This window comes from Saimiri boliviensis, chromosome 3 (assembly GCF_048565385.1).
Source record: "Saimiri boliviensis isolate mSaiBol1 chromosome 3, mSaiBol1.pri, whole genome shotgun sequence".
NCBI lineage: Eukaryota > Metazoa > Chordata > Mammalia > Primates > Cebidae > Saimiri > Saimiri boliviensis.
In genome coordinates, this window is record NC_133451.1 from 70,470,590 (window position 1) to 70,498,173 (window position 27,584).

The window sequence follows — 27,584 nt, forward strand, 5'->3', positions numbered from 1 at the left end:
AAACTCTTAACAAAAACAAGAGGCTCGCGGGGGCCTCCGCTGAGGCGGCGGAGGTGTGGTGGAGGGCTGGTCTCCGGCGGCCGGCGCTGCGCCCGGCGGAGGGTGGGCGCGCGGGGGGCGGCATGGAGCGGGAGTTGTGAGGCCGCGGCGGCGGTGGCTGGGAGGAAAGGTCGGATGCCGGGCCGGGGGCGCCGCTGAGGAGGTGGGTCCCCGACCTGCAAGACAGGCTCGGACGCCCCCGCCGCGCCCTGTCCCCTGCGGACTGCGTGGCCGCGGGCGGGTGGAGGCGCGTCTCCGGCACGGTGAGTGGGCCCGCCCGGGGGCGCCGTGAGTTTCTTTGTTCGTGGTGGGGACTGCCGGCTGCGGGGAGGATGGTATCAGAGAGCCTCGGTGCTGACTACCCCTCATCCGCTAGAGCGACCAGGGCTGCCCTCAGCCCCAGCCCTGTGGGGAACTGGCGTCCACAATGGACAGATGCGCTAGTGGGGTGAACGGAGGGGGCGATGAGGCTAAGGGCAGTCTCCGCCTCGGTGCCCCCCGCCCCCGCTCGTGTAGTCACGGGGGCTCGTTGGGGTGGTGCTTCTCGGGTTGACAGCTCCGGAGCCCCGCAGAGCTGGGGGGCTCCGGCATCAGTGGGTGGACGGGTGGTGTCGGGGCGCCGGGCGGGCTGGACTTCTGCCCCCCGACCGCAGCCGGGTGTGCCGCGCCACCTCACGGCTCTCTGGGACAGGGGTGTCCGCCACTGGTACGTCTGGAATCCGCGCTGCCGCAGCGAATGGGAAAAGCCGGGGGCTGGTCTCTACAAGAGGGGCTTCTGCAGCTGGACGCCCCGGGCGGGCGGGGCTCGGGAGTCTCCTCCTTCCGCTTCTTTGTTCAGTCGCGAGACTTTCCCTCCCCTCCCCCCTATTGTGCAACGCCCCATCCCCGGGACCCGCTGCAGTCGCTGGCCACGCTGCAGTCCCACCGTCCCACCGTGGGGACTCCACCGCCCGCGGACGGTTTCCTGTTTATGAATCGCCGAGGGGCCAGGGCTGGCGGGTCTGACCCAGCGCTGGCCGGCGGACCTGACCACGGCTCCTCCTCCTGCCACACCTCCCTGGCGGTGGTGGGGATTGCCCTGGGGCTCTGGCGGACGTGACCAGTCCCCTCACCTGCTCCTCGTCGGGGTGTACTGGGGATACCCTCGCTGGAGGTACTGGCCTCAGCCCTTTCTATCCCGCTTCTCCACCCCTCTTACCCCTAGGTTACATTCTCTATGTGGTGTCTTTGCTGCAGATGAAGGATTTGGGGGCAGAACACTTGGCAGATCGTGAAGGGGTCCAGCTCCTCGGATTGTTGAACCTCTACCTGGAACAAGAACAGAGATTCCAACCTCGAGAAAAAGGACTGAGTTTGATTGAGGCTACCCCGGAGGTAAGTTGGCAGAAAAGATAACTTGCTCAAGCAGCTGATGGGGCTGGAGGAGATAACAACCCTCCTTCCCCGTTGAATCATGACTAAAGCCTGCAAAATTTCTTAAGATCAAAGTTCTTTCTGGAGTACCAAGATAAACCTTATTATAGGGTCATGCTTTTTCTTAGCAAGAATGAAAGTAATACTTTAGAGAAGTGTTTTTTTTTTTTTAAATGTGGCACCCTCCCCGCTTTCCCCCACTCCCTCCACTCCAGCCTGCAGCTTCAGGATGGGAGACTCCGGTGAATTGAGCAGTTCATTTTGGAAACACCCTTTGCCTGTGAAATATGTATTTATAGTAGGATCTTAAATGACTTCGGAAAAACAAAAGCAAACAAAAGAACTCTTTTTCTGCATTCCAAGGGAATTGAATTGTATTTCCTATAACCTTCTGAAACCTTGCAACAGTTGACCTTATATTGAACTGCTGAAGCTCTTTTATGATGTGTATTTTTAAGAAGCAGTGATTTACATCTTACAGATGATAAAGTGTATAGGCTTTAATTAAGTAATACCACGCTTTCCACCCATATTCTTGAAGATTGAGGAAAAAAAATTTACCTTATTCTTGGGAAAAAAATTTATTCTTTGGATTATATGTGTTTTTCATCTGGTTCTAAGAAAATCGTAAACCTTGGTTCTTGGTTTTTATTGCAGAATGATAACACTTTGTGTCCAGGATTGAGAAATGCCAAAGTTGAAGATTTAAGGAGTTTAGCCAACTTTTTTGGATCTTGCACTGAAACTTTTGTCCTGGCTGTCAATATTTTGGACAGATTCTTGGCCCTTATGAAGGTATTTCGTCATATTTATAAATATGTCTTTCTTTTTCTATGCCTAGCACACAGGGTTCAAGAAATATTTGTTAAGTGGGTGTAATGTCCACTGTACATAAAAATTTATGATTGCCGGGCGCGGTGGCTCAAGCCTGTAATCCCAGCACTTTGGGAGGCCGAGGCGGGTGGATCATGAGGTCAAGAGATCGAGACCATCCAGGTCAACATGGTGAAACCCCGTCTCTACTAAAAATACAAAAAATTAGCTGGGCATGGTGGCGCGTGCCTGTAATCCCAGCTACTCAGGAGGCTGAGGCAGGAGAATTGCCTGAACCCAGGAGGCGGAGGTCGCGGTGAGCCGAGATCGCGCCATTGCACTCCAGCCTGGGTAACAAGAGCGAAACTCCGTCTCAAAAAAAAAAAAAAAATTATGATAAGGCCGGGTGCGGTGGCTCAAGCCTGTAATCCCAGCACTTTGGGAGGCTGAGGCAGGTGGATCATGAGGTCAAGAGATCAAGACCATCCTGGTGAACATGGTGAAACCCCATCTCTACTAAAAATACAAAAAAATTAGCTGGGCATGGTGGCGTGTGCCCATAATCCCAGCTACTCAGGAGGCTGAGGCAGGAGAATTGCCTGAACCCAGTAGGAGTAGGTTGCAGTGAGCCGAAATCGCGCCATTGTACTCCAGCCTGGGTAACGAGCGAAACTCCGTCTCAAAAAAAAAAAAAAAATTATGATAAAAATAATTATGATCATTAGTGCCGGAATAAGACTGCAAGTTTAATTGTTGTATGTTAGCTTTCTCTGTACCTCTTAAGTACTTTCTCTTTGAAGACGTGACAAAAGGGAGACTACTGTTTTTTAGGTATTTGCCGTATATTTATACAGTCCTCAAAACAAGATTTTCATCTGTTATCATGCTTCTCTTGAAGCCTAGATTTTAAAAATACTGAAACATGACAAATGAAGTATAACAATTGATTAAGTATGACTGGCTGCCTTCTCTGTAAGTCTCTTCAAAGCAGGGAGCCACAGTTTTATTAAGAGTCACCAGCAATGGCTAGAAAAATGTGGTGAATCTTCTGCCAGTAGGATTGCTGTCAGCTGCCGGGTCAGTTTTCAGGGCATTGAAAAGAAAAGGGCAGCCATCTGTCCATGGCAGCTTTTACATATGTTCCACTCTTTACAACTGACATATTTATCTTGGGCAAAATTACGTTGAAGTATGGAATGATTCTTAAAGATTTTTATGTAAAAAGATGTGTATGAAATACTTTAGTATTCCAGTACATTTTTTTTTGGTGTTAAAAAGCTTTATTTTTGTGGGAGATTATATTATGAATTTCCTAAGTCTGAAAGACAAATTATACTTTAGTGCTAGAACTCTGGGTTTTGAACCTGCAACCTGCATGGATGTTTTTGTACTTGCATTTGAATTTACGTAATTTAAAGGTTCAAAAAGCCTTTTTTTTTTTTTAAATTAGAGATGGAGCCTTGCTATGTTGGTCAGTGTGTTCTCAAACTCTTGGCCTCAAGCAGTCCTCTCACCTCAGCCTCCCAAAGTGCTGGGATTACAGGCATGAGTCACCATTCCCGGCTGCTTTTTTTTTTTTTTTTTGTGGGGGAGGTTGAGAAGGTCTAAAATGTGAAAATGTATATAATTGTGAGTAAAGGGCCAGTACATACAATAGAAGCTGCTTGATTGTGTTCTGTCTTAAGAATAGGAGCATCATTACAGTATTCTAAGTGTCTGCTTTGCTAAGTCAAAGTGACAATTGTTAAAAGAAGCCTCTTGTTCTTTCTCAGGTGAAACCTAAACATTTGTCTTGCATTGGAGTCTGTTCTTTTTTGCTGGCTGCTAGAATAGTTGAAGAAGACTGCAATATTCCATCCACTCATGATGTGATCCGGATTAGTCAATGTAAATGTACTGCTTCTGACATAAAACGGATGGAAAAAATAATTTCAGAAAAATTGCACTATGAATTGGAAGCTACTACTGCCTTAAACTTTTTGCACTTATACCATGCTATTATACTTTATCATACTTCAGAAAGGTCAGTGGGATTAAAGATAAATTTTGTACTTTTGAGTATTGCTATAGCTAACAGTAAATAATTGGAATGCCAATTAAATTTGTATTTTTACCTTCTTCAGACTTTCAACTTGGACTTTCAGTGGCAAATCTTTTTTGTTTGTTTGTTTTGAGATAGAGTTTCACTCTTACTGCTCAGGCTGGAGTGCAATGGCACGATCTTGGCTCACTGCAACCTCTGCCTACTGGGTTTAAGCAATTCCACTGCCTCAGCCTCCCGAATAGCTGGGATTAACATGTGCCACCAAACTTGGCTCATTTTGTGTTTTTAGTAGAGACAGGGTTTCTCTATGTTGGTCAGTCTGGTCTTGAACTCCTGACCTCAGGTGATCTGCCCGACTGAGCCTCCCAAAGTGTTGGGATTACAGGCATGAGCCACTGCGCCCAGCCATGGCAAATCTTTAAAATAATTTAAAATCATTTAAATCTTTGGAAGTTTAATAAATCTTTGTTCTTTGCGTTATATAGGAAAGAAATACTGAGCCTTGATAAACTAGAAGCTCAGCTGAAAGCTTGCAACTGCAGACTCATCTTTTCAAAAGCAAAAGTAAGTCAGTTCCCTGCCTACATGTCTATCTCACAGTTTCTATTTTGAATTTTTAAAAAATATGTATATTTTTTCTTACAGCCGTCTGTATTAGCTTTGTGCCTTCTCAATTTGGAAGTAGAAACCTTGAAATCTGTTGAATTACTGGAAATTCTCTTGCTAGTTAAAAAACATACCAAGGTAATTATGGGCCTTATTTTTTAAAGCAAATTTCTTTCCTAATGTTTCATTTTTTTCTATGGTGACTTAAACATTAAATAATACTTTATGGGACTCTTAACTTTACATTCATTTTTTCTTGTATCTCTAATGTTAAAGTTCTCAAAATGCAGCTTTGACCCAGACAATACTAATCCAGAAGGGAACTTGGTCACTTAGCCCAGCTTCTTTCTGCATACAGGTGCCCTTTCTGTAGTAATCATGCCATGTGGTAGCGTAGCTGTTACATTGCCACATATGCATTGTTAAAATGCATACTAGGAAGTAGACTCAGAACAAACACTAATGGAATAGAATGGGATCTCATCACAACTGTAGGGCTGAACTGTCATCTCATTAGCAGCAGCATCAGATAACACCAGCAATGTTGTTTTAAACCCCAATGTCTTTTCAAATCCTTTAGGGCCAGCTCAGTAAACAGTCACAAAGAGGTGTAAAACAAAAGCACAGTCCTTTTTCTCAAACTCTTAGTCTAGTTGGGAAAATAAGGAACTTAACATGAAATGGTGTGTTCTGTCATTTGTTATTGTGTCTTGGTGCCGGGTAATAGTGAATATAGAGAGTACTTTGGTGTTTTGTTTTTTTTGAGACAGAGTCTTGCTTTGTTGCCCAAGCTGGAGTGCAGTGGCACGATCTCAGCTCACTGTAACCTCAGCCTCCCGGGTTCAAGTGATTCTCCTGTGTCAGCCTCCAGAGTAGCTGGGACTACAGGCGCACACCACTGTACCTGGCTAATTTTTAAATTTTTGGTATAGGTGGAGTTTTGCCATGTTAGACAGGCTGGTCTTGACCTCCTGACCTCAAGCGATCCCACTCACCTCAGCCTCCCAAATTGCTGGGATTACAGGCATGAGCCACCGTGCCTAGCCTACTTGGGGTTTTTTTAAGCAAAACAATAGGGCAGACCAGGAGAAGCATTGTAACTGGGAGCCTATTTGGAGCAAAAGAGTCTTTGACAGTAAAAGTTTGGACAGCAAAGGATTATGGCCAAGAAACTGGTGGACTAGACAGATTTAAAAGTCATTTTAGGGTAGACTTGCAGGTACAGTGTCTAGGTGATAGTCACAAGCAGGAGTAAGGCTGTCTAACTCAAACAGTGGTTTTGGAAGCCAGGCATGGAAATGAGGCAAGGAGTCTTTGTACCTAATAGTGGAGACAATATTAGTATAATTTGCATGAAATTTGGGATAAGTTAATTTGTGATGAGAGAAGTATGATTTTAGATACTTTTGTACACAGGTAGGTAGGTGTCTAATATGTGTTTGGCATTATGGAATAAGAAAACTGTAGTTGGAGATTGAAATTTGGAATTTTCTCATGAAGAAACAGTAGTTGAAACCATAAGAAGCTTGTGGAATCCTTTTTGTAGGGGTCAGTTGAAGCTCTGGGGTTTTCAGCATTGACTTTTTCCTCCAACATTAGGAGCCAGGCTAAGAAAGGTACATCATCACCGCAAGTAAGAGCACTGTCAGACTGGAAAGAGGTTTTTAAGAAGGAGGTGGTCAAGAGCATTGACTTTTTATAAGAGATCCAGTATAATGAAAGTTGAAAGTCATTGGATGTGTCAGAGGATGTCAGTAGAGCAGTTAGAAGAAAGTAGTAGAAACCAGATTATGAGTGAGTTAAGATGTAGCTAGATATAGGTGAAAACAGGAGGCCAAGAAAAAATAATATCTTCTGTTTTCTGGTGAAAGTACATGCAATGTGAAGCATTTTGTTTGTAACAGATAACTTTTTGATTTTGTTTTAATCATGATTTTATTAGTTTCTATCGGAACTTTTTATTGATAGTGATAGCTGGAAACATCTTCATTGAAAATTGATTCATTGAAATAAACTGAAGGCATTCTGAAGGAGGAAGGAAAAATACATGAAAAGAAAAACAAAAAAGAAATAAACTGGAGCACTCCCCAGTGGTGGAAGAACTATGTCATTTTTTGGAAATTCCTCTTTTCTCATATTGCTAACTTCTTTAGTTTTCATCTGGTGTTATAAGTGTGTATTGCCAGCAATCCAAACAATGCCTTGTTACAGAAATCTAAATTGGTTTCTGTAACAAAAGGAATGTTAAATTCCTTTGCATTGTGACTGTTAGGATTGTACTTTATTTATTACCAAACAGAGTGTTTTTAGGTCTGTGGTTTTTTTTTTTTTTTTTGGAGATAGGGTCTTGCTCTGTCGACACGCTGGAGTGCAGTGGCGCGATCTCAGCTCACTGCAACCTCTGCCTCCTGGCAATTCTCTTGCCTCAGCCCTCCAAGTAGCTGGAACTACAGACGCGCACCACCACGCCCAGCTAATATTTTATATTTTAGTAGAGATGGGTTTCACTGTGTTTGCCAGGATGGTCTCGATCTCTTGACCTCCTGATCCGCCTGCCTCGGCCTCCCAAGTACTGGGATTATAGGCGTGAGCCACCGCTCCCAGCCCCTGTGTTTTCTTAGAATAGGCAAAGCTTTCTGTGTATTGAATCCTATATCATTTTATATTTAGGGTGCTCCTCCGCTAAACCACTGCTTCCCAAATTTTGAAAGTTCGGCTGCACATTATAATCCTTGGGGAACCTAGAAAACTCTTGATGCCCATGTTGCACCCCTTGTCAATTAAATCAGAATACCGGGGGTGGAGGAGAGTGGTGGGAGCCAGGCATCCATTCATCCATCCATCCATCCACCCACCCACCCACCCACGCACCCATGCACCCACCGACCCATATTTTCATATCTCATCTAGATTCCAAGGTGCAGCAAGGTTTGGGAGACACTGCTGTAACCTCTTCATAAAAATACATTTTTTCTTTTTCAGATTAATGACACCGAGTTCTTTTACTGGAGGGAGTTAGTTTCTAAATGCCTAGTGGAATATTCTTCTCCTGAATGTTGCAAACCTGATCTTAAGAAGTTGGTTTGGATTGTTTCAAGGCGCACAGCCCAGAACCTCCACAACAGCTACTATAGTGTTCCTGAGCTGCCAACAATACCTGAGGGGGGTTGTTTTGATGAAAGTGAAAGGTAGGCGGGCTCCTTGAATAATTAAACTTCCCGAGACTAAGTATTAGTGAGTTTATACTCAGAACTGTGGAATAGTATAAGACATCAGAGAAAGCCCTTACACTAAGAGCTAAGAATTAAAGCCCCTACTCTTCACGTAAGCAAATTAACCAGAAAGAGTTTTGTTAAAATGTGTAATGATTTATGAGGTCCTCTCCCTTTTTATTTTTTGAGTTTTTTCTTTTTTATATTTTTTTGAGTAGAGATGGGGTCTTCCAGTGTTGCCCAGGGCTGGTCTTACACACTCCTAGGCTCAAGTGATCCTCCTGCCTCAGCCTCCCACAGTGCTGAGATTACAAGTGTGAGTCACTGTACTTGGCCTCTTTTCCCTTTTAAAACCTTTTTAAACATCTTTCTCTTACCTCCCTGGCTCTTGAAATACAGCTAAAAAAAAAACAAAAACAAAAACAAAAAAAACCCAAACCAAAACTGAAAAAGAATTCTGGGTTTTTTAATGTTAGCATGAATTCCTAATATCATGCTGTGGGGAAGAGATTGAGGGGAAGGTGCCTGGAAAATAAAGGGAATCTACCACTAATGGGGAAGACTTCTATAGATGCTCTCAAAGGTTTGTCAAATGGTGTCATCTTATTTAGAATTTGATTATTTTGTTTGTAAAGGGAATAATTTTACCAAATTTGTTTTATGCTATAGAAATAAAGGGTCAGAAGTTTTATTTTCATAGCTTGTTAATTTACTTTGATATTGGAGAGTTGTCAGTGATGTAAGAAATCACTGATGCAAGAAAGACATCTAAATAGACCATGTACTAGGAGATATGTTGTCTTTAGTCTTCATTACTGGATTTAAAATACTTAGAATTCTACAGTTAGTTGCCGATAAGAGTTATTAATTGATATAAGAATAATAGTTTGGCAAATACTAAGTTGTTTAAACTTCTTTTAAAAAATCTATATTTTCTTTATTTTCTTTTCTTTTTGGTATGTGCCACCATGCCCGGCTAATTTTTGTATTAATATTTTTTGTAGAGATGGGATTTTGCCGTGTTGCCCAGGCTGGTCTCAAACTCCTGGGATTAAGCGATCTGCACACTTTGGCCTCCCAAAGTGCTGGGATTACAGGGATGAGCCCCCGCACCCAGCCAAAAAAAATCTATATTTTCTAATGAGATTACTATAGACTTCATTTAGGAAGTCCTTACAGATTTTCTCTGTAAAGCATAAATTTTGAGTATAAAAATCCTCACTAGAGATACTCATATGCAGCTTTATTTTGCCTATGAAACAATTTCAGTATGTTTTAAGTAATGGTATCCTCGTTTTTGTCTCTTTTTCTCTTTAGTGAGGACTCTTGTGAAGATATGAGTTGTGGAGAGGAGAGTCTCAGCAGCTCTCCTCCCAGTGATCAAGAGTGCACCTTCTTTTTCAGCTTCAAAGTGGCACAGACACTGTGCTTTCCATCTTAGAAATCTGATTGTTCTGTGTCAGTTTATATGGATAGGTTTCAAAGCAATAAATGGGGGAATAGGTAGTTTTCTGGTTTAGCCCCCATCTAGTCAGGAATTACATATACTGGAATACCTACCTTCTCTTTGTTACTCAGATAAGATCTGGCCTATTTTCGTATTTATCCTAAGCCATCAATTGGGGTAGTGCCTCTTAAACCATTAACAGTACTTTAGACATTGGCACTTTATTTTTCTCGTTGCTCTTTAGCTACTTTTGGGGAGGAGGAAGGTGCTGATACTTCAATTTGTTACTTTTCAAGATTTTTAAAGATAACTAGTGTAGCTTATCCTAAACATTTTATGAAGCCTTTAGATGTCTTTATTTATGCAGAGTGGAAGCATGCAAGTGCTTCCTTAGCAGGGACGGTGGATAATCCTTTAATGGTTTTCCATAGATTTTCCCCTCCCCACTTCTCAGAAGGGTGAATATGCTCTTAAATGTCAAACACATTTTTGTTGTTGCGTTGTTTTTTAAATGATCAGTGTGTATTTGATGTGATGCAGATCTTACAAATTTGGAATTATAATATTGCTATTTCTGTGATTTTTTTTTTTAATATTATGTAATGTCCTAATTGAGAAATTAGCAGAAATAATGAGGCTAGGGCTGTTAGTTGCATTCCTATTGCCCAAGTATTGTCAAACTATAGTATTATTTTAACATTACTTTGAAAATCCATAATCTGCTAGTTTTGCATGTACTTGTATGAAAACAGTGCAGTAGATTGAAAACTCAGTATGGAATTGATAAATGTTGATCTGGTAGTACCTTTTATCTGATTTTCTTATACTAAAAAAAAGTCTGCATGATTACATTTTATTTCTTTAGTAATTTACATTTCAAAATAATGTATTGCTATATGGGTGCCAAGATTGAATATGAAGTAAAAAGAACCTGAGTGTTTGTAGTGTTAAAGTTTTAAGCAAATCTGTGGTGATACAGCCATAAGAATGGGGCTTATATAAACTCTGTACATGTAAGATTTTGTACAGAGAATTTTTAACTTTATAAATTGTATATGAACATGTAAATCTTTAAAAATGTACATAAAATACTGTATTTTTTTACCTGGTGTGTGATAGTCTAGTCATTGCATGTAAATATAATTTATTATGTATTCTGTAGTATAAATTATACGTTGATGACTTATAATTTTACTGGTAAGTCAACATCCATTGGATGTTTTCTGAAGTGGCTCTTTTTGAAGTGATAATAGATTATAATTCAAAATAAAATTATTAATGAATTCTCCTTGTTTGGGATCACAGCTTAATTTTTAATCTGTTGGTAAAAGTGCTTGATGTATTTTAATGAGAAGACTTTAGGTGAAGCTGCAGTGATTCCAGAGTGAGCCTTCTAACTGGCTAGCAGAAGTTCTCTAGGCTTGGCCCTTTCCCTTGGAGATACGAAAGAGAATCTGTTATTTGAGAATTGACCTCGTTCTGGGATGGTCTCATTAAGTATGTTCTCAGAGTCTGGTATATTACCGGAATGCTTATTAATTTACAGTGAGAGGCAACAGGTATTAAGTAGACCAGAATGCTCAGTTTGGCAGATTAGAACCATCTTTCAGGAGACAAACCAAGTTTTAATCAGAAAGTTGTTTGGTTAATAATTATGAGGTATTGGCTGTGATAGGGTCCCTCCAGCTTCTGGCTCTTGTGGACCTCAAAGTATCAGGTTGTTTTGCAAATGGTGGTCCATTTTTTTCTCCCCCTCAATAGGTTCCCCATCCATCTAGTTTGATTTTTAGACCTTTGTTCTCTCTGGTTGGTTAGAAAGTCAGGTATACTGAATATGGTTTTCATGTAACACCTCTTCTCTGGAGGTAGGGGTATGTTTTCCTACCCTCCTGGTGGAGAAACTCTACTTGAGGATGACCTTTCCTCTCTCACTAAATAATAGTAAATAGTGGGCAATATATTCTGCTTTCAGATTTTGATTTGTTGAGATTTTGATTTGTGGCTTACCAAATCTCAAGACACACTTCAGTTCCTGCAGGGTTGTATGGCTTTTCTTACTGGATGTTCTTTCTGGTTAGGTACCTTCGTGACTTCATCTCTTCCCCCTCCGGTTTTCAGTATATTTAGTCTAGACCTCTCTACCAAGCTTGCAACCTGTTTATTCACAGCAGGCCATGCCACTTGGATGTTTCTGATTACTTCCAAACCTGCTGTTTCTTTATGTCTTTCTCAGCAAATAATTCCGTCTATTCATGTTAGAAACTTAGGTGATATGCTCATCTCCTTTGCCTGTTTATGGAGGTCACCAGCCTCTATCATTTGTATGATTTCATTTACACTGTTGTATCTCTACTCTGTCCACTCTCTCTCTGCGTCATGGTTTAGACCTGTACTCTTTATCAGCAGAGGTACTGTAATATATTTGTGATCTCTCAGCTTCAGGCTTACTCCTGGTCTCTGCTTGCTGCCTGCATATCCTTTTAAAATAAAGTTTTAACAATCTCTCCTGAAAATTGTTCAGTAGGTCACTAACAACCAGAAAAAAAATCTGTATCATAACATACATGTCTCTGTCTAATCTGAATACTGCACCTGTCTCTGGCCTTTTTTTCTTGCCATTTCCTAGACCTTCAAAAATGTGTATTAAGAAAGAGAACTCTGATAGCCATACAGAACATGAACTGGAGCAATATAGAGAAGTAACAAGGAGACCAGTCAGGACTGAACTAAGGCAGTGAAGTGTGGATGAGGAAGACAGGTGAAAATTGAGAAGCACTATCCTTTCTCTTTGGCTATTATTAGGAGGCTCACAGACAAGTCCAGGAGCCTGGTTACGCCTTCCTGCACCCCATTCAGCCAGGTAGCTTTCCCCTGACGAATAAAATTGAGACTCAAGCCCCTGCCCTTTTCAGAGCAGAGGGTGAGGAGAAAGCTACCATTTTGGCCTCATCCTTACCCCCCTTGACTTGGCAACAGATAAGACATTTCAGGTTTTGATCCTGTCATTTCCTAGGATGTGGTGTTCGCACTTTGCTGTTGTGCATGCTGAAGTATTGTGCCTAGGTCCTGGGTCTGCTGTTTCCTCCTCCCAGGAAGTGTGATTAGACAAATGGCATGTTTTAATTACCTGTTACACTCATAATTAATATGTACTCAGGTTAACTATAGAGGCATTGGCTGCAGAACACTCCTCATGAACATTTTAACCATTTTCTTTGTCTAGAGTCTGCCTTTTTCTTTTTTACAATTTCTTTCATTTCAACACTGGGTTCCAATATGGTGTTCCCGCTACCTCCCACCTCCCTCATCACACATGCAAATTGTCGGCTTATTTAAACAACCCATTAGATTCATATATGGACAAGGACAAGGTACTTTGCATTTGTTACTGGAATTCAGTTTTCCTCATTGTTTATTACCAGAAATGGTCAACAACTTATTTGTGTTTAGCGAATCACATTGTGTGGTAATTTCCCAGTATGGTGGCCAGTAAGTCTTCCCATCCCTGTGCCTACATGCTGCTCTTCCCACCAACAAGTGGAGTCTGTTTTTCTTGAGTTTTGCCTGGCCTTGTGAATGTCTCTGCCTACTGAAGTGCAGCAGGAGATATTCAGTATATGTCCAAGCCTAGGCTTTAAGAGACTGCCAGCTTTCCTTTTATCCTTCTTGAAAGCCAGCCGCCATGCTGCAAAGAAGCTCAGCTGGATTACTGAAAGATGAGAGGCCATGGGGAGAGAGACTTTTGAGGATGAGAGATTATCTTGGATGTTCCAGCCTTAGTTAAGCTCCCAGCTGAATGTGGGTGTATCCTCAGCTACACCACAGAAAATAGAGGTACCACTCAGTTTATCCCATTCAACCCACAGACTCATGAGAAATAACAAATTATTGTTTTAAGCCACTAGGTTTTGGGGGAGGGTTGTTAAAAGCAATAGATAAGTGAGACAGAAGGCTTGCTATTTATGGTCAAATGGTGATTATCTCTGGTGAGATTACAGCTGATTTTTTCAAAAGGTATGCCTATCTGTAGTTTCTATTTTTCTTAAAATTGATTTGAATTGTTAGTGTATTAACAGAATAAAGAGTGAACTTTAAAACACACACACTGGTTATATGCTTCCTCTAATTAAAATCCTTGATGGCTGTCACGACTCCTTCGCATCAAGTTCAAACTCCGTACTGTGGCTTATGAGACCCAACTTGATTTATTCCCGGCCCCCTTTTCAGCCTTGCTTCATGGCATCCATATCCACATCTCTCCTGAGATGAGAGATGAGTCAGAGACCCCTCTTAGGGACCTGTCCCCTATCCCCAAACATGGAAATAAAATCTTGAGTTCTTCCAAGAGAAATTACAGAAATCTGGCTAGCCCTGAGAAGTAAAAGAAATGTGACAAGCAAGGGATAGTGGCTTAAAACAATAGCCAAGGAAGTTAGAATCATGAGCTGTTTGGTTTCCCTATAGAAACTATAGATAACATCTTACTATATATCCTTGAATTGTTTTCCAGAAACCTGAACCCCTAGCAAATGGATGCACTGGTACAAAGACCTTAGGTGAAGGGGAGCTGGGGATTGAACTCTGATCACCGTTCTTTGTTCTAAGTTTCTTCCTGATGATCCTGGAGGAGGTCATGCCCATGAGCCAGAGATTACTTTTTTTTTTTTTGAGACAATCTCACTCTGTCGCCCAGGCTGGAGTGCAGTGGCACAATCTTGGTTCACTGCAACCTCCGCCTCCTGGGTTCAAGTGACTCTCCTGTCTCAGCCTCCCGAATAGCTGGGATGACAAGCATGTGCCATCACGCCCAACTCATTTTTGTATTTGTAGTAGATATGGGGTTTCACCATGTTGGTCAGGCTGATCTTGAACTCCTGACCTTGTGATCCACCAGCCTCACCCTCCCAAAGTGCTGGGATTACAGGCGTTAGCCACCATGCCCAGCTGAGATAACATGGTTTTTTTTTTTCTGTAGATATCAAATTTTTAGACAAAACTCCATCTCCTTACCCAATTGCACATTTGAAAATCTTTAAATCCACCCCCACTTCGAGATGCCTTGCCTTTTTAGGTCAAACCAGTGTATGGTCTCTATGTATTGATTTCTGAGTTTGCCTGTAACCTTTGGCTTTCTGCCTTTTAAAACCCTTACCTATAAGCCATCTGGGAAATTGCGGTTTAAGTGTTAGCTGCCCGATCTTCTTTCTTGGTGCCCTGCAAATAAATGCTTTCCTTTCTGCTGCTGCGAACCTTGATGTGGCTATCTGGTCTTACTGGGCCGGGTGGGTGGACCCCAGTTTGGTTTGATAACACCCCCACTCACCATGCTTTTGCTCACTTCAGTGTCTTGATGCTGTTTCCTCTGGCTAGAACACCTTGTCACCCTCATCTGGCAAACCTATGTATTACCCTAGGAATCCTTTCATTGACTTACTCATTCACTCATCAGATATTTGAATGCGTTGTGTGTCAGACACCACACTATGTTGCTATGGAATGCCAAACACAGCAAACCCTATCCCTGCTCTCAAAGAACTTACAGTCTAGTAGCAGAACCTAAAAATTCATGGCAAATAATAAAATGTTCAGGCTGATGTTACAGGCGTGGTGGCTCACACCTGTAATCTTAGCACTTTAGGAGGCAAAGGTGGGTGGATCACCTGAGATCAGGAGTTTGAGACCAGCCTGGCCAACATGGCGAAACCCTGTCTCTACAAAAAAATACAAAAATTAGCTGGGTGTGGTGGCACATGCCTGTAATCCCAGCTACTCGGGAGGCTGAGGCGGGAGAATCACATGAACCCAGGAGGAGGAGGTTGCAGTGAGCCAAGGTGGCACCACTGCACTCCAGCCTGGGTGACGGAGTGCAACTCCATCTCAGAAAACCACACCACCAAATAAATAAATAAACTATTTAAAGGTTGTGATGATTTCTTCTTCCAAGAAATCTTTTGGGAACTCTCTTGACTTTCCTCTCCTTGTCAGTATTACATGTTTCCATAAAACCCTACATTTTTTCTTATCTTAGAAATTAATATCTTGCTTGTCTGTTCTACTTACCCTCTAACCTTACCAGTTTGCTCTGGGATGGGGCCTTTTGTCTCTTTTGTTCTTCGTTGAATGCCTAGCACCCAGCACATTTTCTGGCCCATACTCCTCATGCTGCTGCTGCTATTACTGGTAACAAGTAACTTTGCTGGCCACTTAATATGTTTCAGGTACCTTACATGAATGATTTAATACTCACCACACTGATATTAGTCAGGAACTGTTAGTCCCATTTCACATATGAAGAAACTAAGGATTAGAGAAGATAAGTACCTTGACACAGGTCTCTAACAAGTAGCAGGGTCCTAATTAAAACCAAATCTCGCCGGGCACGGTGGCTCAAGCCTGTAATCCCAGCACTTTGGGAGGCCGAGGCGGGTGGATCACAAGGTCGAGAGATCGAGACCAACCTGGTCAACATGGTGAAACCCCGTCTCTACTAAAAATACTAAAAAAAAATTAGCTGGGCATGGTGGCACGTGCCTGTAATCCCAGCTACTCAGGAGGCTGAAGCAGGAGAATTGCCTGAACCCAGGAGGCGGAGGTTGCGGTGAGCCGAGATCGCGCCATTGCACTCCAGCCTGGGCAACAAGAGCGAAACTCCGTCTCAAAAAAAAAAGAACAAAAAAAAACCAAATCTCTCTGCCAAACACTATCCTGCTAACCACAATGCTAAGCTATTACCCAAAAGATGATGATACTACCAAACAATTATTGAATGAATTAAATAATAAAAATTCTTATGAAGAAAATTCACATAATAGCAGTAAAATAAATCACAGTATTCTTTTGTTCAATGCTTAAGTGCGCTCACTCATAGAAAGGAAAAGTGGCTAAGCTTTAGAGTTAAAATATCTTTTCTCAGAAGCCAAAATAGAACAGACAAGTAAAAATCTAAGTCAGTATAGTGGAAGAGAAGACAGGTATTCCTCGAGGGCTGGAGACTGTAATTTGCCCTGGACCTCTGGGTACTCAAGCCTTTGGGTCTTCCCAGCCCCTGTATGTCTAGTTCTTTTACACTGTGGTGACAGTTTTTGCTGGATCATTATTCTGGGTTCCAATACTCACAGTCATTCTCTGTTAATGGGGGTGGAACTTGCAACCCCAGACAACTGTTTTGTTAAAGGCATGCTTGTCCTTTGCTGTTTTACTATTATTCAACGTAGCAATCATCTCACACATTTACTGCTCTGAGATTCGTGCAATAAATATTTCTCATGTCTGTGGCTTATCCCCTTGTCTAAGCTCTGAGCTTCTCGTGAGAAGAGACCATACATTCTCCTTCCTTTATATTCTTTGATGCCCAGCATAATGCTGGGTAAAAATGTGTGCTAACATTTTTCTACGTGGATCACATACCTGACAATTTTTTTTCCATTCTTGGCTGCAGTGAGTCATAGTTTGTAAAGGTAAACACATATGTGAGGACAAATTTATACTCTCCAAAGTTAGGATTTCAGATCTTTAACAGGGCTTGTGGGAGGCCATAGCCCGTTGCTACAATTACCTGTATCTATTGAGAGTAAGATGTAGTGATGGGCATGGGCATCAGACAACCAGGGTTTGAGTCCTGGTTTGGCCACTCACTGTTTGACTTGGTGATGTGTTAACTAAAGTGTTCGTACCTCAGTTTCTTCATCTGCATAAAGGAGCTAATAACGGCTACTTGTGAGGGACCCAGAAGTGTACTGTGGATGCCCCAGCTGCTGGGAATGCCCTTGGCAGGCAGCCTTCTGTGGACAGCTCCTTTGGGGACTGTCTCAGTGGCAGAGTATGGACTCACCCGAGGAGGGCTCACATCTAGTGACTGAGTGGGAGGATGTATAAAGTCCTGGTCACTTTGGTGCCCACACAGGACAACCTAAATGAATCCGTCCAATCTCACTTTTTTTTTTTTTTTTTTTTTTTTTGAGACAGGGTCTCACTCTGTCATCTGGTGACTGAGTGCAGTGGTATGATCACGGCTAACTGTATCCTTGACCTCACAGGCTCAAATATCCTCTCACCCCAGTCTTCTGAGTGCGGGGACCATAGGCATGTGCCACTAGGCCTGCGAATTTTTAAATTTTTTTGTAGGAATGAGGTCTCTCTATCTTGCCTAGGCTGGTCTTGAATTCCTGTGCTCAAGTGATCCTCTGACCTCAGCCGCCCAATGTGCTGGGATTAGATGCATGAATCACCGCACTTGGCCCAACCTCACTTCTTTACTCTTTTTGTGGGTATTGATCCTAAGTATTTCCTAATAAACACAAAAATATCGTGTATCCTAAACTTTGTTTCAGAGTCTGCTTCTGGACACCACCACCTGCTGCACTGCCTCTTGGGGTTACTGTGTATTTAAATATGATGATACATGATAAAGCATTTGTACAGTGGCTGATATGCTCTCAGTAAATACTGACTATAACAATTATCATCCCATTTTTGTCTCTACTCTCTTTCTGCTAAGACTCAATTATTTATTCAACTATTACTGAACTAGTATGATGGACAGACTCATGTCCTAGGCACCGGGAATGGCAAAAGGAATTAAAGCACAGCTCTTACCCTCAAGAAACTCATGATCTGATGAGAGAGGCAGACATATCAATTACCATGTAATGTAAGAAATTCAGGAATAGAAATTTGTCTACAGTGCTGTGTTAGCATTCTGGCCTTGCCTCTGCTTGTGTTCCTAATCTTATGAATGAAGGTAAAAGGCCATGTAGTATGATTCCGGTCATTCCAGAAGGAGGCCCTAAGGGCTCTGGCTTCTCCCCAGTTCCCCTCACATCCTTGTTACCCTTCAGCTCATTCTGCCATTCCCACTTTTAGAATTTTAGCTAACACTTTGAGTGTGGTTAAAATACAAGCATCTCTAACAGGGCTTACATTTTAATGGGATTCAGAAACTGGTTTGAGCATCTGTTAGCGATGAATGTAGTTTTGGGCAAGCCACGTTTTAGCTCAGGTACCCCATGAAGCAGATACTGAGATGAGGCCAGGAGTATCGAGGTTTCTTGGAGGGATGCTCATAAAAGGGAAAGATGGAGGCAAGAGGGTTGCGTTAGATACAGTGAACTCCAAGTTTCTCTTCAAAGAATCAGTATGTCAGTATGTTCAGCTCTCTTATTCTTTAATTCTCCATTTTAAAGTTTCACTTCCTTGTAGTTTCAGTAAAAAACCTTCCTACCAGTTCCAATCAGTAGTTCACATCTGTTCTGTGGTCCCCTGCTCTGTCCTGACTCATCTCAGTCACCTGCCCTAGTCAACTGCTCCAGTCACCTGCTTTGACCGATGTCACCCCTGGCTACCTGCTCTGTCCTGTCCCATAACCTTCCTTCTCGCCAAACTACCTACCCCGCCACTCTGGCTCGCATACCCCTGCTCCCTTTAAAATAGCCAATCGGAATTAGCCTAGACTGTGCGATCTAACCCTAGCCAATGGGGAATAACACAGCAGTATGGGATACTTGCATCAGGAATAAGAACCCCTTCCCCCGCCTTGTCCAGGTGTGCGCTCGCCATTTTTCTATCTGTGAGCTGCATTCTTTATAGAAGTAAATTGCCTTGCTGATGAAATTTATATTCAAGTCCTACTTCTTTTGCGGCACCGAAAATTTATATATAACAGTTGGACAAGGAGATCCTGAAACTGTATTGCAGATCTGACAAAGGCACAACTAACCCAGGACTTTGGAGCAGAAGTTGCCCACTAGAAGAGCCCCATGCTGGGCAGAAATGGCCTGACTGCATACTTCCTAGCACTCGGTGCTAGAGTTTGTAGGCTGAGGGCTACCCAGGAAGAGCTTGGCTTTGGCTCAAAAGCTAAGATGGGGTTTGATGATGCTTCAGCTGGAGGCTGGGAGCTGCTGCCCTCCTGGCGGTGGAATGGTAAGATGTTTCTGGAAGGGAGAGCCGTGTGTCAGATCTCAGCTGACACACCATGTAAATTCTCTGGGAACTAGTTTTTTGTTTGTTTGTTTGTTTGTTTGTTTGTTTTTGAGATGGAGTCTTGCTCTGTTGCCCGGAGTGGAGTGCAATGGTGTGATCTCGGCTTACTGCAACCTCTGTCTCCTGGGTTCAAGCAATTCTCCTGCCTCAGCCTCCAGAATAGCTGGGACCACAGATGCACACCACCATGCCTGGCTTATTTTCGTATTTTTGGTAGAGATGAGGTTTCACCATGTTGGCCAGGCTGGTCTCAAACTTCTGACCTCAGGTGATCTACCTGCCTTGGCCTCTCAAAGTGCTGGCATTACAGTCATGAGCCACTGCACCCAGCTGAGAACTAGTTTTTTAGCCTGAAAAAAGGATACTGAGAACGCCAAAAACTTTCAGCACAAACACTTCCTTCAAACCTCTGCACTAACAGACTTGACCAAACCTTAACATGGCTTCTGCAGCCCTTATAAAGTTGCGCCCCTGGGACAACCGAGCCTCGTTTTAAGTTCTTGTCTGGAAAAGCTCAGGGCTGTGAAAAGAATTTGCTTTTTGTTCCAGCCTCCTTACCTAGAGCATTTATCAAGCAGGGCTTACAATTGTGAATCCTTTCTTTGTCTCTTTGAGATGTATATGTATCTCCGGCAAGTCAGGAGAGTCTCTCAAGAATCTGAAAGCCATTCCTTTGAGATGTAATTATCAGGAAGGATTGGGCCCTGGCTCCCAGCTGGTGTTAATTGCCAGCTAGGAGATGCAGCTGGCCTAATCATGGTGACCCCCTCCCACCAACCCTTTGTAAGGCTTCACCGGAGTCCCACTGGCTCCTCTTTTCTCCTTCTCCATCTTCCCCTTTAAAATGCCCAGTCACCTGTGCAAAAATCAGAATCAAGCTGTAGTCCTTCTCTTACTCTCAGCAGTTACTGAATAAAATCTGGTTTCACTGAGTTAACGGATGTTTGTTTATCTTTGACAATAAATACTAAGATCTATCTTCCTTACCTCACAGGACTGTGAAGACTGAATAAGTTAATGAGGAAAATAAAACTGCAAAGCTCTTTGCAAATGCAAGTAGTTATCAATGTGAAGGCTTTGCATATATTGTTCTTAGAGAAGGTTTTAAAAAGATACATCAAAATATTTTTCTGTTAATATATCTCCTTTGTAAAAATGTAAGCAATATAGAGCAAGTAGATAATGTCTCTACTGCTATTCCTCAGAGATGCTATTGTCATCAGAATGACATTTATAATTTCATTCTTTTTACACAAGTACAAACACATAAACAAAAAAATATGTAAGAGGGATCCTACTCTAAGTAGGCTTGTATAACCCACTTTCCTCATTTAACAATGTTTTAGGGACATACATCAGTGTCAATAGATATAAACCTACTTCCTTATTTTTAAAGACTAAAGAGTGTTTCAGGGGCCGGGCGCGGTGGCTCACGCCTGTAATCCCAGTACTTTGGGAGGCCGAGGCGGGGGGATCACGAGGTCGAGAGATCGAGACCATCCCGGTCAACATGGTGAAACCCCGTCTCTACTAAAAATACAAAAAAGTAGCTGGGCATGGTGGCGCGTGCCTGTAATCCCAGCTACTCAGGAGGCTGAGGCAGGAGAATTGCCTGAACCCAGGAGGCGGAGGTAGCGGTGAGCCGAGATCGCGCCATTGCACTCCAGCCTGGGTAACCAGAGCGAAACTCCGTCTCAAAAAAAAAAAAAAAAAGTGTTTCAATGGATGCTTCTGTGATAATTTATTTAACTGATCCTTTTCTGATGGAGCCTATGTTATTGACAGTTGTTCAGTATTTTAAATCAAAGCAGCAGTAAACATTCTTGCACATATATTTTTGCCTACCTGGGTAATAATTTCTTTAGGATGCATTTCTAGATGTGAAAATCTTGGGTCCAAGAGAATGTACATTTAAAATTTATACCATGTTAACCTGCACCCCTGAAAGGGGATATGGATTTATATTCCCATCAATAATGTGTGTCAGTGATAGTTTCCTTACTTCCGTGACAGATAATTTTGATGGGGAAAGGGGAGGAGGGTCAGAAAAGCAAATGGGGTCAATTTGGTTTTTAAAGAGTTTAGAGGAAGGTGTCACAAACAGGGATGGGAGGAAAAAGCACAGACCCCGAAAGCTGGGCTCAGAAAGTACCCAGTGCCTGACTTCTTTTCGGTCCCAGGTTCTAGCTCGCCCACCACTGGGCAACGCACATCCAAAGCCACCAGAACATGGGGACTCCTTTCCATAGGATGTGGGCGGCAAGCGACTGCAATGGCTCCCCGCAGGCCTGGGCAGGCAGAAGCCCTTCTGCACAGCATTGGAGAAAGCCCTGCCTGCAGCTATACCTGCCTGGCCTCAGCTCTTGCCTTGTCTTGCACATGAAAGAGGAGCAAGGTTGATGTGTCCCACAAAGTAATCATCAAAGGCTAGTAAAGCTGCCAGCTCTAAGAAGTGGTGCTGTGCCTGAACTTGGAGCCTGGCTCGGGGAGCAGGCATTCATCTTTGGTTGCTCCAGGGAAACATTTCATGCTATTTTTGGGTGGGGCATTGGAGCACGGAAAAAACGTGAAGATGGCACAGAGTCATATTTTACCTGCCTTCGTGTTTGTGTTGTACCAGCTGCTGTAGTTCTCTTTCCATTTTTTTCTTATTAATTTTCTTACATTAAAAAGATTTGAGTGCATTAACTTTCATGGGGAAAAAAACCCTTAAAATACTGTTCAAATTCTCATCTTTTATGTATCCATTCTAATGCCACAAATGTCTTCATGGTATATGTTACCCGCCAGCTGTTGTTGCAGGGGGTTGTAATTCTCACATAGCTTCCAAGGGCTAGTTCTTTTTTCCTTTGCATCGCACACTAAGCAGCTTTAGAGCACAATGGTGCAGCTGCTTCACAGCTGTTGTCTGGACTTAGGGCAAGAGCCCTCTTTGGGGTTGAATGATTTGACTCCTTTAAGCAGTTTCCAGGACCCTGAGTTCTGAGACCACACACAGGGCTGCTCAAGCAAGAATGAAATGAACCCACAAGAGGCGCTTCTCCTTTGTCTGAGGCACACAGAGAGAACTGCGTTTGCTCACCCGGGGCCAGCCCCAGCAGGCTCTCAACACTGCTTTTCTTCCCTTTCTTGATGCTGTTAGAAAAACATGAAAAAGATGGCACAGAGAGGCAGACCTAGTTATCCACATATTAAAATCTTTAATACCCATACTCCTGGTTTGTTGAAGCCAACAAGATTGTCTGATCTTAGAGAGCAAGTAACCTACTGTATTCAAGGCCTGCAATTGTGCTCAATAGATATGCATCATTTTATCAACTTGAAGAAGCTAGAGAGAGACCTAAAATGCTCAAAAGGGAGGCTGGCTGGACATGAGGCAGAGCTCATGGTAACAGCACCTTTGTGGGGTCACCAGATTTCAAAGTCAGAACCTCAGCTTTGTCAGCCCAGAGCTAGAGTCTATCACATGGAGTGGAACAGCCTGTTAGTGAAAGAGAATGGGGATACCAAGTAGTTAATTTATACTGAGGATTTTCCTTCCTTGGATCTGGAGTATTAATGCCTGCCGTCAAAAACATGCTTTTTCTGTTGGCAGAATACATGGGAAATTGAATGGTTCGTCCACGCTTGGGGGGCAGCATGGCCACAGAACAGTGGGTTTAACTCTGAGCATTGTCTCTTCCAGACCTGATAAAATACAGTGCATTACTTGTCCCCAAACAGCTTCCCAGTTAAGGTCATGAGGTGGTGGTGTTTTTGTTGCTTGTTTTTCACTCTCTCAGTCATTTGTTTCTATTGCTGCTTCTTTCTTTTTTTTTTTTTCTTTATTTGAGATGCAGTTTTGCTCTTGTTACCCAGGCTGGAGTGCAATGGCGCGATCTCAACTCACCGCAACCTCTGCCTCCTGGGTTCAGGCAATTCTCCTGCCTCAGCCTCCTGAGTAGCTGGGATTAACAGGCACGCGCCACCATGCCCAGCTAATTTTTTGTATTTTTAGTAGAGACGGGGTTTCACCATGTTGACCAGGATGGTCTCGATCTCTTGACCTAGTGATCCACCCGCCTTGGCCTCCCAAAGTGCTGGGATTACAGGCGTGAGCCACCACGCCCAGCCGTTTCTATTGCTTCTACAGAGAGTTAATATCATCCTTTAAATTCTGATTTGATTACTTACATGAGACTATAATTCCTGTATAAAACTTTATATCTTTTCTTGATCCTGAGAGCTCCTAATGCAATCATTCAAAAAATGACTCTGCTATACCAGAAGTGCTTTAGTATTAAGTATTTGGTATTGGGAATTGGGTGGTATTATTTTTCCAGTAGATTTGATAGTGTATTTGTAGAATTGTAATTTTAAAGATCAGAATTTTCATAGATATCAAGCTTTTATTTATTTATTTTTTTAAGCACTGAATGTAGAAGAAACAAAGATAGACATGCATACTGGTTTTCTTCTTTTAGTTTTGCTACTAGTAACTAGTAACACAGAGAGAAAACACAGACTCTGCATAGAGGGAGCAACACAGGACTGACAGGAATGCAAAAAATCCTGCGGCGAGAGAAGGAAGAAGGAAAGAAAGGAAGCTGCGGCTGACATGAGAAGAAAGAGAACACAATGAGGATGAAAACATGGAAGGAGAATTAGCTGTGGGAGCCGGTGAGTCCAGAGTCCAGGCGAGTTCTGTGTAGGACAGCTGTTGGAAAGAGCCTGGGCAGGAAGAGGGCTCTTGGGTTTTAGTCCCAGATTTGTCCACAGCTATCTGACCTAGGCAAGTAACTTAACTGATCTGGAGTTAATTTCGTTCTTTTGTTCTTTTCTTTTTAATTGACTCGGGCTCTGTTGCCCAGGCTGGAGTGCAGTGGCCCCATCTCAGCTCACTGCAACCTCCACCTCCCAGGTTCAAGTGATTCTCATGCCTCAGTCTCTAGAGCAGTTGGGATTGCAGGCAGGCACCACCAAGCCCAGCTAATTTTTGTATTTTTAGTAAAGATGGAGTTTCACCATGTTGGTCAGGCTGGTCTTCAAATTCCTGATCTCAGGTGATTTGCCCACCTTGGCCTTCCAAAGTGCTGAGATTACAGGTTAAGCCACTGCGCTCGGCCCCAGTTTTGTTCTTTATGAAACGAGGGGTTTGGGTTAGGTGACTTTCTGCGGTCCGCTGTAGCTTTGCTGAAGCACCCAAGACTCTTGTCTTTTGGAAAAGACCAGACTAGATTGAATTCCCAGACTAGAGGGCTGTCATTATTTCTAGGTTCAATGTTTTAGATTACATCCAGGCTGTGATCCAGTCAAGTCTGTCTTCAGCTGTGTTAATTTTTACTTTAGAAGGAGAGAACTGATGAATGATTGTATAAATAATTATGGTGGCAAAATGAAATAATGGGCATTAATTAATAGGAATGAGGCATTCAACATAAATACATTCTGAAACCAAGACAAAGATAAAGACCTTGAGGCGAATGTACCTGGGAATGTGTGGCAACGATAGTGGGTGGAGAAAGAACCACCATTTGGGCAGCTCTGCCATTTTTCAAGCCTGGCGAGAGAGAGGCCATCTTAGGCAGGCAGCAATCAGCAGTAGGGATCTGAGGGTGGCACCAGACAGTGACAAGCAGCATAAATTGGCAGACAGTAAGCCACACGCATATTTAATGTCCAGTGTATGCCTGCAGAGAGTTTATGCTGTTCTGACAATCGCTGCAGTTTCGTCTCTTGGAGGGTGGAAAGCTTAAAATATTCAGGTTAGAGAAAGGGTCTGATGAGTGATACACTTCTCTTTTGGCTTGAATCTCACCTCTTTTGCCTTTTTTTTTTTTTTTGGAGACAGCGTTTCACTCTTTTTGCCCAGGCTTGAGTGCAATGGCGCTATCTTGGTTCACGGCAACCTCTGCCTCCTGGGTTCAAGCAGTTCTGCCTCAGCCTCCGGGTAGCTGGGATTATGGGATTATAGGCACACACCACCAGGCCCGGCTAATTTGTATTTTTTTTTTTTTTTTTTTCCGAGACGGAGTTTCGCTCTTGTTAACCAGGCTGGAGTGCAATGCCGTGATCTCGGCTCACCGCAACCTCTGCCTCCTGGGTTCAGGCAATTCTCCTGCCTCAGCCTCCTGCTAATTTGTATTTTTAACCCAGGGTTCATCATGTTGGCCAAGCTGGTCTCAAACTCCTGACCTCAAGTGATCCGCACATCTCAGCCTCCCAAAATGCTGGGATTATAGGCATGAGCCACCGTGCCCAGCCTCTTCTGCCTTTTCATGATAGTTTTGTTTAACTTAAAACAGCTGTGAGGTTCTTAGGAGCGTGCCTATGTCTTGTTCATTGTTGTTATGACCATCTCCTAGTAAAGAGCTTGTCACAGATAGATGCTCAATAAATAAAGTTTGAAATAACAAACACATGAAGCTACCCAAGGGTTCCCCAGAGGAAATTATGCTCTAGAACGGATGCTATTTTAAAGGACAGTGTAGAATGGAAAGGGGTGGCAGTGACGCTCCATTAGAACTCTGAGAATTGAAATTATACAGTCAACACACAACAGAAGAAAGCAGATATTTGGAGTATTCTCCTTAAAGCAAAACAAAACAAGCAAACAACTGACCAAAAAAGGAAACAATGTCTTCTGGGCCCAAGGTGGGAAAAACAGGGCTTGATTGTAGCGTACTCTGTGGAATCAACATGGCTAGGAAGGCACAGGCCAACAGAACTAGGATGATTTGATCAGAAACAGAAAAATAAGTCAGAGAATCCAAGACCAACTCTGCCAGTGTGCACAAGTGTGAGGCTGGGGGCATGGATGTCCTTTCTGAAGTAAGAGAGAAGAGAGACCAAATTAGGACACCCTATGGTAAGACCAGGTTACTTATTCTCACTTGTTTTGATTCTATATTCTTGTGTGTGTGTGTGTGTGTGTGTGTGTGTGTGTGTGTGTGTGTGTGTCAGGATCTTGCTCTGTTGCCCAGGCTGGAGTGCAGTGGAGCAATCACAGTTCACTGCTGCAGCCTCCACCTCCTGGGCTAAAGTGACCCTCCTGCCTCAGCCTCTCAAATATCTGGGACTACAGGCTTGGGGTGCCACCATGACTGGCTAATTTTTCTTTTTTTCTTTTTCTTTTTTTGTTTTTTGAGACGGAGTCTTGCTTGGTTGCCAGGCTGGAGTACAGTGGCGCGATCTCGGCTCACTGCAACCTCCGCCTCCCAGATTCAAGAGATTCTCCTGCTTCAACCTCCCAAGTAGCTGGGACTGCAGGTGCATGCCACCATACCCAGCTAATTTTTTGTATTTTAAGTAGAGATGGGGTTTCACCATGTTGGCCAGGATGGTCTCAATCGCTTAACCTTGTGATCCTCCTGCCTGGGCCTCCCAAAGTGCTGTGATTACAGGTGTGAGCCACCACACTCAGCCCTTTCTTAGTGATATTTTGTAGATATAGGATCTCATTATTTTGTCCAGGATGGTCTGACACTCCTGGGTTCAAGTGATCCCCCCACCTCTGCCTCCTAAATCCCAGTTTGTGCTGGGATTACAAGCATGAGCTTGTAATCAAACAATGCTCTTGCTAAGAGAATATAGGATCAGAAGGCCTGCACCTGACTGTCTGATCCTATATTCTCTTAGCACGGGCATTGTTTGATTTCTGTGTTATAGGTAACCAGCATGTTGATGTTTTCCTTTACTGTCAGTTCAGCTCCTCTAGGAAGCAGATGCTAAGATGGAATTGAGAGTATAAGAAATTTATTGGGGGCTAACGGCCATGACAGAAGAAGGGAGAGGAAACAGGATTGGGCAATGAAAGCCTTCACACCTCTATGCAGATAGACACCTGTGAAAGGAAAGAGAGAGGAGCAGAATTGGGCAGGGGGAGCGTCAGAGCATGATGTGGATTTGCATAAGTCTCTGCCAATGCAATAGGGACTCGAACAAAGACTACCCATTAGAGGAGTTCCATGCTGGGCAAACAGGGCCACACCTGAGCACTCCCAGCTTGTATGGTATTGGCTGGGGACCACCCAGGAAGAGATGGGCCTCA

At 43.1% G+C, this 27,584-nt stretch overlaps 1 protein-coding gene across 3 annotated transcripts; it reads left to right on the top strand.

Annotated features, from left to right (window-relative positions):
• Window positions 1-24,267, top strand: CCNG2 (cyclin G2). Of its 3 annotated transcripts, none has more exons than XM_074396322.1 (8): window positions 1-302; window positions 1,276-1,413; window positions 2,110-2,247; window positions 4,038-4,288; window positions 4,795-4,873; window positions 4,955-5,053; window positions 7,898-8,103; window positions 24,019-24,267. In XM_074396322.1, the coding sequence occupies exons 2-8, from the start codon at window positions 1,276-1,278 to the stop codon at window positions 24,035-24,037; spliced, it is 930 nt and encodes a 309-aa protein (XP_074252423.1). In that variant the 5' UTR covers window positions 1-302; the 3' UTR covers window positions 24,038-24,267. The 3 variants fall into 3 exon arrangements, with proteins under 3 accessions (XP_074252423.1, XP_003923979.1, XP_074252422.1); XM_003923930.4 differs by lacking the exon at window positions 24,019-24,267 and adding an exon at window positions 9,445-10,678; XM_074396321.1 differs by lacking the exons at window positions 1-302; window positions 24,019-24,267 and adding exons at window positions 343-1,192; window positions 9,445-10,678.
• Window positions 24,268-27,584: the final 3,317 nt, after the last annotated feature.

Excerpts from the sequence above, each read along its gene's own strand:
- CCNG2 (XM_003923930.4), top strand. The coding sequence starts at position 1,276 with ATGAAGGATTTGGGGGCAGAACACTTGGCAGATCGTGAAGGGGTCCAG. Across the intron at positions 4,874-4,954 it reads TCATCTTTTCAAAAGCAAAA|CCGTCTGTATTAGCTTTGTG; the intron begins GTAAGTCAGTTC and ends TTTTTCTTACAG. Across the intron at positions 8,104-9,444 it reads TGTTTTGATGAAAGTGAAAG|TGAGGACTCTTGTGAAGATA; the intron begins GTAGGCGGGCTC and ends TTTTCTCTTTAG.